Here is a 14297-nt window from a genome sequence, read left to right as displayed (position 1 = left end):
GAACCCAATCGTCACCTTCACGTTACAACAAAAATAAAGGCATACCAAACTATTACAGACTGGAATATTAAATTAAATTAAAAGAATTTGTCATTCTCAAATATCGGTAAAAGAAATATTCTTCTTCTCTTAATATGAGTAGATTTTATTACTAATATAATATTTTTCTAACACCACTAAGGCTGAGTTGCACTACTTGATTTTAACCGTAACAATAACAATAACCGGTGCTTTTTGTATGGAGTTTGACAGATTTTTGACGTGTGTCAAAGTTAAAGTAAGATGGTGCAACTCAGCCTAAGTATTTGTCTAACATCTCAAGCCATCTAATAGTGTACTGTCAACTGTCACGTCAATCCGGACTGTAGACACGAGAAAGGCTAGACAAATGTGTATACAGGGTGTTTGGGTAACAATAAATCTAAATCAAATACACGTTAGTAATGATACGACACTTATCCTACTAATATGTATTGTGAATGCGAAAGTTCGAATGGATGTTTGTTACTATGTTACGCAAAAACAACTGAACGGATTTTGAAGAAACATTACATTATTACTGTTCATACATCAGAAAATTTCTGATTATTTATTTAATAACATAAAAGGCTATAATTTGTAAGAATCTGTGAGTTTTGTGACTAACTGAATTTCACGTGCGCGATGTCGCGGGCAAAAGTTAGTCCCGAATATAGAATCACTTCTTACAGCATAATAAAAAAACTCTAAGGCTGGGTTGCATCATCTTACTAACCGTGACTAGGTATAACGATAATCGGTGCTTTTTGTATGGAATTTCACAGATTTTTGACGTTTGTCAAAGTTAAAGGATTTTTTCGACATCATATTCTTTAACGTTTTAAAAATTGACTTAGGGTTGATTTTTCAATCGTCGGATAACTTTTAACTGATGAATAAGCTTGTGACAAACATTTGCAGTTTCAGAATGGGAAAATTGAAAAATCAGCCCGTAAAATACGAATTATCCATTAGGCATTAGTGCACCGTGCAGGTCGCTTCTTTACTTAGAAAAAAGGGAAATGCCTACGATGGGATTTGAACCTACGACCTTTCGCTCCCCGCGTTGCGGGCGACTGCTCTTCCAACTGAGCTACATAGACATATAATAGACTTGGCGAAATTTGCAAACATATTGTGCAGTTTCAGTCGTTTGGTGCAATGGTTCATAATAGATTTTTATGTCAGAGGTTCCGGGTTCGATTCCCGCACGGTACAAACATTTTTGCATCGAAATTTACTTTGTTTGTATCATCATCATCATTTCAGCCATAGGACGTCCACTGCTGAACATAGGCCTCCCCCAATGCTTTCCACGTTGATCGATTCGTAGCAGCCTGCTGCCTTTGTTTGTGTATTGTATTAAAAAAAACTGCCATGAAATGTATGACAGATTGTACAGCACCCCTAGCGTTTACCTTCAAGAAGTAAAATCTTCATAGATTGTTTTGACGCACTCGTTAGCGATGACGTTTAATGTAGTAAGCTCATGGTAAAGCAACTGAAGTAATTTGGACTAATTTAAGTCTAACGAGACTGTACCCAACGCATGGATTATAGCCTAACTTAGGTTTTAACATTTAAGTTATCTTTACTGCCAATAAATACGAACTACGGAACCTCCTGATGACTTTTTAACCGACTTCAAGAAAAGGTGGAGGTTCTTTATTCTCTGTCAAGTGTTTTAAAGCAGATGGGTGCAGGTCGTTTCTAATTCGGATCCTCTATGGTCACTATTTTTAGATATTACTGGACTTAATTTTTTAATAACTTGAAAAAAAGGAATGCCTACGGTGGGATTTGAACCAACGATCTTTCGCTTCCCGCATAGCGGGCGACTGCTCTTCCAACTGAGCTACATAGACATATGAGAAACCCGTCGAAATTTGCAAACGTATGGTGCAGTTTCAGACGTTTGGTGTAATGGTTCGAAACGGATTACTATGCCGCGAGGTCCCGGGTTCGATTCCCGGCCGGGCAGAAATTGAAATGATGAATTTTAATTTCTGTGACGGGTCTGGGTGTACCTAAGATATATACGGATTACAACATTTTTTTACACCCTGTATACAGTCCTCATTAGTTATAGCCTAAAGTATAAAACACAGGTGACAAATTTGAGTATTCTTTGTATCTAATATTGAAAGCATTAACGCTTGTGAGTGGTGAAGAGGTATTTCGAATTTGATGGTGCCCGCAGGAGAGCTTTTGGTTGTAGTTGTGGAATTTTATTTATTTGAAACTAATCAATTGATTTTAACTATTTACAATGCAATTTATTATTTATAATGGCAGTTTATGCGGCGAAAAGTAAAAGCTTGAGGCTCTTGAAAACAATGAAGGGCAACTTAAAATTGTATAAAATTCTTGCAAAGTTGCATTCTTGCAAGTTCATATTGTATGTTCGTTATGACATATGTATAATTGCATAATATCGTTAATCTTTACAGTCTACTAATATTGTACCGAACAAAAGTAAATAAATAAAGCTCGTTTTCTCATAAACAGTGCAACGTTCCACACAGTTTTCTTATAATTTCAGCATTTTCAAATGACAAATAGCGCTTAGTTAGTTGAACACAATTAATATGCCACTTTAACACGTTTTTGTTTAAATCGTCATTGATTAAATGATGCATTGTGATTCTTATGAGAAAGTTCACGAAATGAGAGCCTATTAAATGAATTCTCGATTCAATCCATTGTAGAAATCTAGAAAACATCTCGCCAACGATAACGAGATAATTGATTTCTATTAATAATGTATTTTGTTTGTGTAAAATACAAACGCATTATTTATAACTGTTACAATTGGATAATTAAAAGCCAACACTCTACAAAATATTATTTTATCCAACTTAAAAATTATTTTGTTTACAAACATTAATAAATGAACTTATTAATCTTAAGAAGAGTTATTATTATTCTCATCATTACATTTTGGTTTATTTAACTACATTAATAAACCGATTAGCTCTTTTAATTTATATATGGAAGTGTCCTCGTTAAAAGTTTTGAGTCCTGGTAGCACTCTTTTCGCAATTGGGTACCTAATCTCTGCTGAGTAGGTACTATAATCAAGACTTAAACAAACAATTGTACAGGCCACTGAACTCCTTTACATTGTCTCGTTTGAAATAGAAAGTATAAGTGCGCGTGTTAAAACGACCCACCACTAAAAGTCAACATAAACAAGTTCTCACCATGTGTAATACGAGGAGCAAGCCAATAGCCAGCCCGCGGCGCCGCATCCTCACTGCGAACAAAAATAAAAACGTCACATACACGTCTAGGAAAGTTCAAATGTTGGTTTACGTCGTTATACCACTTAGCGGGGAAAGTGCGCGAGAACCGTGGTCAGTTAAAATTCTTTATGAAGGTTTCTGAACTATTGCTTGTTGTTTAGGATATTTTTAGCTGGTCAATATTTAAGTAGGTGTGAAATTTTATAGGTTGAAGCGTTAAAAGAGTAGGTAGGTACATTTTGTGAGTGAGTTTGTCTTTAGGAAATGCTCCATAATGTTATCCGATTGTGTTCAGCATATGTAGTCAAATAAAATCACGTCTGAAATACTTGAATCAAATTAGAGGTGGAATTGTGTAAAGCAATCGTAATCATTTGACAGTTCTTAACGTACGATAAAGTCAGTTAAACAAAGCGTTTAACAGAATAATCGTACGTTATGAACTGTCAAATGATTACGATTGCTTTTCACACTTCCACCTCAGAACTCTTAACAGTCGAAACTTATTCACTCACTCATTAACTTTATCTTAATCTTGACTCTATTCATTAATAAAGAATTTACTAACAAATGTCTTAAATAAAAATGTAAAACGTTAACAGAACAAAAGAACGTCATGTTTGCACAACAATCGCCACCTAAGAACAATCGTTTAAACGTAAACCTCATTATATGAATCAAAACGACGATAACAGCGACTCTCCCATGAGCCTACTTAAAGTGGCCCCAGTTTCCATAATATTGGGGGCGGATTCCGTAGTATTGTCACATCTTACCCACGGCAATCATGCATTACTATTGCGAATTATAACTGTAAAATTGAAGAATGAGTGTCAAATCGGAAGATATATTGACAAGTGGCTTGCAATTTACTTGGTAAAGTCGAGTTATTCTCGAATTAGAGCGAATTTTCATACTAATGTTTTTGTGACCTTGCTGTACCAACATTAAGGCTGAGTTGCACCACGTTATTTTAACGGTAACTATGACAATAACCCTTGCTTTTTGTATGGAGTTTGACAGATTTTTGACTTTTGTCAAAGTTAAATAAGATGGTGCAACCCAGCCTAAATTAATATGCATTCAAAAACGTCAGAGCAATATAATGTTCAATGTATACACTTTTGTGTAGTTAAGTGTTAACTAATATCTTCACAAATATAACGTGTCTGTCTATAATAATACGTAATGCAGGTACATAGTTCAATATTTCACGCTACTGATCCCGTATATCACAATCATGCGAGAATTTATGTGTGCACCGTGCAATGCCAGCATACAGCACCTATCATATCAACGAGCATCAATTTTTCATATGCAATACCAGAATTCCCGCTCTGTTTGCTGCCTTTCGTGAAAGTACCACAACCCACCTCGTCATGGCTATTTAAATGTACGGTCAAACCGTAGAGATTTCACTCAATATCTATGATTTTATTCAATTAAGCTATCATACGAAAAACTATCGTCAATCAGCAGATCGAAGAACGAAGCGTCTATATTGCTTGTGTTACTTGATCCAATTATGTATCAATCTCTAGTTTCACGAGTATTTCGTGCTAAGTGCAATATATTTCATGAGTGAAGGAAGAGTTAGTTATAAAGTCTTGTTTTTATATTATACACCAAATTAGCTTGGAATGAGGAATTCTTGTATTCTGGAATTTAGATGACAGCGGACTTACTAAGACATCGTTAATTTTAATAACTGACGAGAAGTCAATGCTCTCTTGGTTAAAATATTAACGTTAGTAGGTAATCATTATTATCACTTTGAACATGAAGATGAATTAACGCATTATAGACGTCAAATTTCTTCAAGCTCTAAGAGCAGAGGTCATTTTTCTAATGAGACGTAATTTGGCGTCTGCTTACACACATGATCATCAACAGTAAAATAGAAGTAAGTAATAAAGCAAAGGCAGGTAGTTTTGTTAATAGTATTTTACATAATTATATTATCTTTAAATCAAGTACCAGTACCAACATGCAATGAAGCTTTGATTAATATGATCTCATTAAAAGTCTAGTAAATTCCATCTTCAATGGTGAAGTCCATAAAACCCATTTTGATGTCCTATAGAAGATTGTAGAGGCTATATTTTCTTCAAGGTTTTATGACTTGCCTCATAGAAACTAATTCCCTAAATGCCATCAAAATTGAAGTTCCGTTGAAAGTAAAATTACAGATTTAACCGTCACAGTATTAAAGTTTCACCTTCTATTCTCTGGTTCGTTTTGATAATCCGATTACAAAACTTTGATGGTCATTTATGAACCCATTGGTCATTGGACTCTTCATGTTTTTATTATCTGTAGTAAATATTTTATGATAAGTAACTTACCTATTTCGGATGACTTAAGATTTCTTTGTTAACATTTTATTTATGTTGTGTTACGTTAGAATTTGGTGTAAAAATCTGTGTTAAGCAAGAATGGTGAAAGATTAGTGCTTCGAAAGTTATCCCATATTTTAATAAATAGATTATTATCATAATAATAACACAATAGTGATAATTTTATATTACTGTTATTTTATACAAGCGAATCTCATATAAATTCTAGAGAATTCAATTATCTATGCATGTACTCGTAATACCGTAATTTTCTAAATTAAACGGATATTTCACTCAATATTAATAAGAGAAGGAAAAGCTCATGAATTTATACCTTTTATAAAATCTTATTGCCTACTTTCATATTTCATTTTAGTTTCAAACATTTTCTATGAGTGTTGTGCTGATACTAACAACGAAGCAGCCGAGGAAAGTCGGGGGTGAGAGGTCACGGCGAGCCGTGGACTCTATCCCTTTTATCTTTGGGATTTGAAAGCGAAAACCAGTTTGGCATTCCTGAGATGAAGGCACGGGAATGGAGATCTTTTATCGGAGAAACAACCTTGAAGTTTAGGGGAAATGAAACAGGGTAAAATTTGGTTATTCGTAGCGACTTGATAACTAAGTGTAAAGAGCAAGGCTCTAGACACCTCGAATATAAACATATTAACTAATTGAAGGTGAAGAAAGTGTATCAAAATATAGTATCAGAAACACGTTTTGTTGAACAAAGTGAAACACGAGCCACTCATTTAAGATGGGCGTGAATGATGTCTCCGATAAAAGCTGACAGAGAGCGCTCTCGTTCCTCACCACCATATCTCGATTAACTTTTAATTTTTTCCGATTAAAACGAAACCAAAAACAGCATCGAGGCCGACCTGCCAGGCTTAATTGGCAGGAGTACAGAGCTGAGCCGCGAAAGTAAAGAGGCACGATCGACTTTAATCGCCGAATATTTGGGCGTTCCTTGGTGCGGGTTAAATTTTTTGGGCAAGTGGGCCGTGGGACGGGGTGAAAGTGCCGGAACTCTTTGGTCCCAGCTTTTTTGGTGCATACCTCCGGCGGAGTATGCAGGTGAGTGCGGAGTGCCCATTGTGTAATTGCTGGGTGTGCCCACCTGTGCTTTATTGCTGAATGCTCAATGCGCAAGTGTCAATATACCTCGATGCTTTCCAACAACTATAACTCAGGTATCGTGAATGCAATCTTCGCCATCTGAACTTGAGGTACTAAATCTTCAAGGATGTGTATTTAGAGTGGCAGATTTTGCTATTTGGATTTCTTAGGTGAGTTTCTTCTTAAACCCAAATGATCCATGACAATAGGTGGCTTGAGTTAATCATAACAATTGTTTTCATTTCAAATTCAATACTTATCTGTCAATCTACAATAGGCCTAACGATAAACCTCAAAAATGCGAGCCATTTGTCTTCTACTATTATCTAGAATGTAATCTCTTTTGTCTGATTAAGTAGCTACAGTCATTAATATAAATTAAACTGATCCGTTGTATTGGGGTCCAGCTATTTAAAACCACTTTCATTGTCGGTATTCTAACAGCCGTCATTAACGACGCTGTGAACTGGCCGAGTCCTCCAATCACCATCGTGATCTCTAATTTTGATGATCATATTATCAACGTTGTTACGTGCTTCTTTATCAATAACAAGAATTCCGAAGCTTTGAATAATAGACTTAGTGTGATCGAGACCTCACACGTTATATTGATTGTCTTGTTGCTTTCAAGTAACTTAATTTATACTACTATTTACTTGATTAATATTTATGATACAATTTATATGAAATAGTAGATCTTTGAAATACTCTGATCATTATCTGTCATTATAAAAGATGTTTGATCTATTAAGTTACCACGTGGGATAAGAATTTAGGCCTAAACTAAAATAACAAAATCCAAGTTCAAACTGACAAAACAAAACATTTCAATCTTGAACTTCCCACTACTATCGCCAAACAATAAGAGTGAATTAAAACACGGTCAACGACCTATTCAATTAAGTCGCTCATTACTTCGTGTACTTGATCATCTTGTTCAAATTTCATCTCTGTTGCCATTGCATAAGGTTGAATGGTTTTGGTATCAAAGATCAAAGTCACGATGAGTCTCACGAATATGCGCCGGAGTACTTTCACTGCGGACTTGACCCGATTCGGGCGCAGCCCTTCATCGGAAACAGATTTATTCGTAGCTGGTATGATTAGTAGATGTTATCGGCTATTTATTTCTAAGTAACTTTTAGGTTTTAGATTATGTGCCTATCTAATGATAAATACACTAAGTCAATATTTCTTGATTATTCTCTTATCTAAAAAAAACCTTTCTATAAATATTTTAATATTTAGTACTTCATATAATAAGTACTTTAAATTGTCTTCATCTATCCCATACTTATGCAGGTATTTGATATTCAAAAGCGCAGATAAATCTATACAGCCATTCAAATAGTGTATAGTATGGGGAAGACCGAAAACATCCCGCGAAATGTCTAAAGCTTTGTAAATATTCTCATGGAGTAATTTTAGCTACCACAATAGGTATTCAAATGTGTAAAATCCAATACTCGTCACACTAAGATCGGTCCCAATGGGGATTCGAACACTATAGCTGAACGGCCATGAACACCACCAAGAGAAGATCGTAAAAGCTCTATTGGTACACTACTGTATGAAAAGAACTGAATTTATATGTCATGGCACCAGAAGAGATACAGTTGTATTGTTGTAATAAATTGTTTGACTGATAACCAGAATAATAAATTCAGGCTGCCCACTTGCCCAGCGCAGCGGAACAAACCTATTATAACTAAACCAGTCGACTTCAGACCCTGCACACCAAAATTTACAGTTCATATTCATTTGACTCTGATAACATCGGTTCGGAATTGAGAATATAGTATTTAAGATGAATTTGCAATTTACACGGTTGTTTTATAGTCTGTGAACAAATAAAGCTTGGCCGGTTAATTGGGATAACTAAATACAAACATTTGCATAAAGAAATCACAGCATGTTGGAATAACCTTAATTTATGAAAGAAATGAAAAACAAGAATTTGTTTTAATAAAAAAAGTTTTTAGTAAAAGTAACTCAGTTTCTTTAGTTTTTTTATACAACAGTAAGAATAGTTTCAGTTTCAGTTAGGTTACAGAATTCTGAAAAATGCTTTTACATGTTTATTATCAAATTTGACGCCCGTATTCACAAACATTACTTTGAGGTGTCAGTGCGCGTGACACACGAACCAATCACAGAGCTCCATTTAACGCTGGGACTTTGATTTGCTGCTTCACATAAGCAAGCATCGTTTGTGAATACGGGCGTGAATCTATAACTTACTTAAGTTTTTGTCTGTATTGAATTTCAACCAATCATAGGCTTAAATCAATACTTAAGTTTGAATGGACTTTCGAGTAAATCTACATACTTATGTTTGTTTTTATTTTCTACAGCTACTTGGTTATGCATAGTCAAGTTCACGAGCAAACTTTTATTTTAACATCCGAGTGTCAATGACATTGACATTAGAGAACGTGACAGTTTGACACGCGTCCTCGTGTTCACAGAATCCTCAAACCGTCAAAGAGGTGAAAGTGTAAACAGAGATGTGTATCTGAAAAATGAGCTATAAATTGTTGCGGTAGAGTTTTATTTCACACAAACGAAAAATACTGATATTTTGTTTTATCATTTTATGAATACTATTTTGTCGGCGATATTTTTATGACTGTAGTGACTCATTATAGTAACAATAACAGTTACAAGAAATGTTAATTTAATAAATCAGTTACTTACATGCTTAATCATTATAATTTGACAAGACTGCCCGTGTAGAAATGAGAATGATTAAAAGTTCTTTACTTTTAAAAGAAAAGGTGCCTGTATGCGAGCGGCGCAGGACCGGTCTTTGTGGAAATCCTTGGGGGAGGCCTATGTCCAGCAGTGGACGTCTTTCGGCTGAAACGAACGAAGAACTTTTAAAAGAGTATTATTTTGTGGGTGTTCATTACTTGTATGTAGTGGAAATAATATTAACGTACTAGCCCATCAAACCCCAAGCGGTCGCATAGGACTGCGTAACAATTGATTCTATTCTATTCTCCATTCACGGGGCTTGAAGGGCTACTACTTGATATTGGTAGGGTTAAACTAATACTGGGACGTGTAAAAGCGCTTTTTAATAAAAATAATGAACACTCAAACTTTAATAATGTTACTGGCCAGACTAATTTAGTTTGTCCTAGTTAGGCTAATTCATTTTATCCTACACCTTTCAGAATATTTTGATAAAGTCCAGGACAACCTATTTTGGCCTGAAATTTGGCCGGTCATAAATTAGTTTTTTTTTTTTTTTTTTTAAATCCAGCATTAAAAGCTAAAGTACCACAACCACTTTAATATCACACATAGCTTAGGTACCCATACATTAGCGTAACACTAAGCAAAAGTGATCAGCATAATGATAGCCTAAGCTTGTATTGTCGCGGGTTACTCTCGTTTTCTGCGCGCGCGCAGCTTAGGGCAATGCCCGGACCAGATACTGCGTGAATGATACGCGCACAATGGCTGAGGTCTAGACTCGTCTGCTGGTTTATAGGCCACGCGGTGGCGGTGGCGGGAATGAGTTTATTTTGTGTTATTTAGAGTAGGCAGTGCCTTAAAATTAATTTGAGTAGATAGCAAGTTTCTTGAGCTTTTCTCAACTTATTTGTTGTCCCAAAGCAGAAATGAGATTAATGTTAAGAATAATACCCAGTTACGTGTTTACTGATTCATATAAAAACCAACTTACTGAACATTTTCCTTTTACGTCAGTCACACATTTTTATTAAAAAAAATACAAAATAGGAACTCCCAGGGAGAATTGGCCATGATTGAAAAATAACATAAACATAACAAGAATTTTCTTGCGGAAAATGCGTATAACACTTAACAGGCAGTATTGATATCAAACAGTTAAGTATTCCTCCATAAGGTGCGAATGGCTTGGAGAGAGTTATTTCACACATCTACAAGGCTATTTGAATGATCTCATGGTGTCCTACAAACTATTCACACAAAACAGAGGTATCTTGTAGATACAATCAACCATCATCTACTTTTCAGTTTTGCTCTGCAGCTGTTTAAATACCAACGTTATCTCATACTCATGAGAGTCAAAAGTCAAAATAACCCCGGTCATTTTTACTTGTCAGTTTAGCCATAGGACAAAAGGAATAAGATTGATTTCAAAGGAAAGAGAAAACGCACGAATTCACCGGTCAATCTAAATTACGATTCGTGACTGGGGTCAACGACCACAAACTTTTGCTTTCAGTGAACTTTTACTGCATAATTTTTTATGAGCTTTCGGTAACCTTACTCAATTGCCGTGAGCTGAAGCGGCGTTTTATTTAACTTTGATGTCATTCGACCGCAAAATTGGGCTCGACAAAATGTCAAATCATGTTAAGAGCTTTTTTTACCAAAATTTCATAGACTTTCTACGTTCTACGCTGTAATAAAGTTACTCATGTTTCTCGAATAATGCGTTTTGTCAAATTTCACAAGATTGAATTTTAAAATAAAGCCTCTCAGTTAGTTTCATACAGTTGATATCAGCAATTGATAGAAGAGAACTTGCAAGTTTGTAATTTTATGAGTAGGAATAAAATTTTTTCGTTCATTCGTTTCAGCCAAATGACGAGTCCCTCTCAAGGATTTCCATAATGAACGGTCCTGCGCTGCCCGCATCCAGGAACTTGCCGCGCCTTCACCAGATCGTCGGTCCACCGGTAGGTAAGCCTATTGTTTCTTTACCTAAACAAAAACGACTTTATGATTTTCTTAGTAGAACTACATACAATATTCGTTCGTTTCAGCCGAAAGACGTCCACTGCTGGACAAAGGCCTCCCCAAAGGATTTCCACAAAGACCGGTCCTGCGCCGCTCGCATCCAGGCACCTCCCGCGACCTTCACCAGATCGTCGGTCCACCTAGTCGGAAGCCTGCCCACGCTACGTCTTCCAGCTCGTGGTCGCCACTCAAGAACAATATAAACTGTCTAATTCATAAAAAGAGGAGAATCTCGCAATTTTATCTCCTTACCATCTTACACTGGAAGAAAACTTTGCAATAGCAACATTTTCAAGATCTCGAATCTCAAACAGTTTAATATCGTTCCCGTCGCAAAGAAACGTAGCCCTTATTACTTATTGTTTGCAAAACTTCACTCTCATGACCGAATGGTTGCAGCTTCATTCACATACGATCCTAGGAAACGTTGACAGTTAGTTTTAATTGTACGAGACAATGCGGCACCCACTGTGGGAAGTCGCGCCTCGTAAACCCACATTGCGGACCCGGTGGCCCACAAACAGTCGGACTAGTCGACTAGTCAACAAGTCACCACTGTTTTCTACTTTTTATTAATATTGAAACATGGAAACTGGTCTTTTGGCCGCGATCGCGAGGAATGAGGATAAATTAACTATGCAAACGAGATGGGATTATTTTTAGAACAGTTTTGATGCAAGTGTTCGTGCAGTAAAAGTGTATAATTAGTGATTAAGTTAAAGTTAAGTTCAGTTCTAAAAAATAATCCTTTTATCTTGTAATATAGGTAACAGCCGCTACATAAAGAACTATGTAGGTACCTATTTGAAAAAAAAATGCGCAAAATAATTGTGCTGTCGTTATTCACTACAGTAAGTAGGTACTACAACATTTTCTTTTTATGGTGTACCGTAATGAATGATAAAATCCCAAATATCTTCACTAAGAAACATGATTTACATTTTTTACCCGACTGCGCCAGAAGGAGGGTTATGTTTTTCGAGTGTATGTGTTTGTCATATACAAACTGCACGAGACGAATAGATTTCCGCATCCAATCTATCACGTGTTGACGTATGAGCTCGTAGGAACGGATATTATAACGGGCTTGCTCCATGTGAATAATAGTTACAAATACCTTTAGCTTCCTGAGATTGACAAATAGTATCTTGTTATTGATAACTCTTGGTACACTTGGTTTATATAAGCGACAATAAAATAATATTATAATAAACAGCTGACAATCCGGGCCGTTTCAAGGCGAGTGAATAGGCACTTACAGGGCAGATAAGTACCTACCATCCTAGACTGCATCTCACTTAATATCAGGTGCGGTTGCGGTCAAATACCTGCCTTGTTCAGCCTAACAACTAAATTTTTTCCATTACCAGCAGATTTGTTGTCTTTATTTAATTTTGGTGTTAAGGGCACTGTAATAATTTGGAACGTGTCTAAGTGCCTCGAAATAAATGGGGTTGCTCTTTCATTCATTTAGATAAAAATCTGTAATCCTGCAAAATACCCAGCCACGGTACATTGTTCTGAATTACTGATACAACAGCCCTTTTTGTTTTCAAAGCTTTTACTTATTTCAGTCTCGATTTGGTAAACCGATTGCACAATCTACTACCAAAAACTGCTACCAAATGTAGAGTGTCAAAAATTGGTTACATTCTATCGATACATAATTATATTTAATGTGAAAAATAAATCATAAGTAAGAGTAGTCAAAAACGAAAGTAGAATTGAACCACCAAATCTTGGGTGCCGGATTGTGGTCAGTCGGCCGATGACTTTCACCGGTTAATTAGAGATACGATGTATCGATGCGGGTGCAATTTGCCGATATCGATAAGTGTTAATGAGCTGCGATTCGGGAAGCATGAGCAGCGATTCGGAAAGAAGTGCGAGTTTCTTATTCATTAGCACAAGCACTAATCAAACCAGTTTCTTGGCTTCTACAAGTAACTAATCAAAATTGTGATAGCTGACAAATCGAAATTTATAGGACCAGAATTAAGTTGCATCTTGCTATTTTTTATACCACACTCTTAGATAGAATGACAAATTACAAAGGTTAACCTTTCACAGTAAGATTTTATATAGCATGTTTCTTATGAAAATATAAACAACAAATAAAAAATCTTAAGGAGCAATAATTAAAATTAATATCATTATACATAGAATGAAAAAGTCATTAAGTACCTAAGGGAGTAATAATACAGCAAATACTTAAAGTAAACATATATCGATACCTGCCCCCAACACTATGAAAGCTCGCTGTCAATACATACATGCTCGGGTGCGTACGCAGCGTGCGGTGTTAAAACTGATGAACGCGGACAAAACGAGCGGAGATCTATATCGATTAAGCTCAGTCACGACACTTTGGGAATGGTGTAATTTTGTATCGTGTACTACAACGTTTAATTACGGCACAACATTAAATCGGTTTTCGTTTATCAACGACTCCATGTTTAAACATGATTAAAATAAAGGCAGCGGGCAGGCCTCCTACTAGGTGGACCGACGATCTCGTAAAGGTCGCGGGAAGAGCCTGGATGCGGGCAGCGCAGGACCGTGCATTGTGGAAAACCTTGGAGGAGGCCTTTGTCCAGCAGTGGACGTCATTTGGCTGAAACGAACGAACGAACGAAAATAAAAGGCTTTTCCTGACAGAACTTTACGTTGCCTTTCATACAAAATATCAAATACAGTCCGATGGTATTGAATAACGTATTGTACTGGTGCACTGTTACAGCTTTTAAAAGCTCGCTCAGTTGCACGTGCACCCAGACAAAAACTATTGGGCAGGCACAAATCAAAGCTTGCTTTGTGCGCACGACTGATTGACATGACGTGT

General features: G+C 36.2%; 1 protein-coding gene across 1 annotated transcript in view; it reads right to left on the bottom strand.

Annotated features, from left to right (window-relative positions):
- dy (transmembrane protein dusky) overlaps nucleotides 1-14297 on the bottom strand; it is a 51268-nt gene that overhangs the window by 20327 nt on the left and 16644 nt on the right. The window contains exon 2 of the mRNA XM_028323028.1: nucleotides 3222-3274. Coding sequence (XP_028178829.1) covers nucleotides 3222-3269 — 48 coding nt within the window. The 5' untranslated portion in view covers nucleotides 3270-3274. The remainder of the gene's footprint in view (nucleotides 1-3221; nucleotides 3275-14297) is intronic.

This window comes from Ostrinia furnacalis, unplaced genomic scaffold, assembly GCF_004193835.3.
Source record: "Ostrinia furnacalis isolate ACB-3 unplaced genomic scaffold, ASM419383v2 OfSCF0587, whole genome shotgun sequence".
Classification (NCBI taxonomy): domain Eukaryota; kingdom Metazoa; phylum Arthropoda; class Insecta; order Lepidoptera; family Crambidae; genus Ostrinia; species Ostrinia furnacalis.
This window is presented reverse-complemented; position numbering and strand designations above follow the sequence as displayed.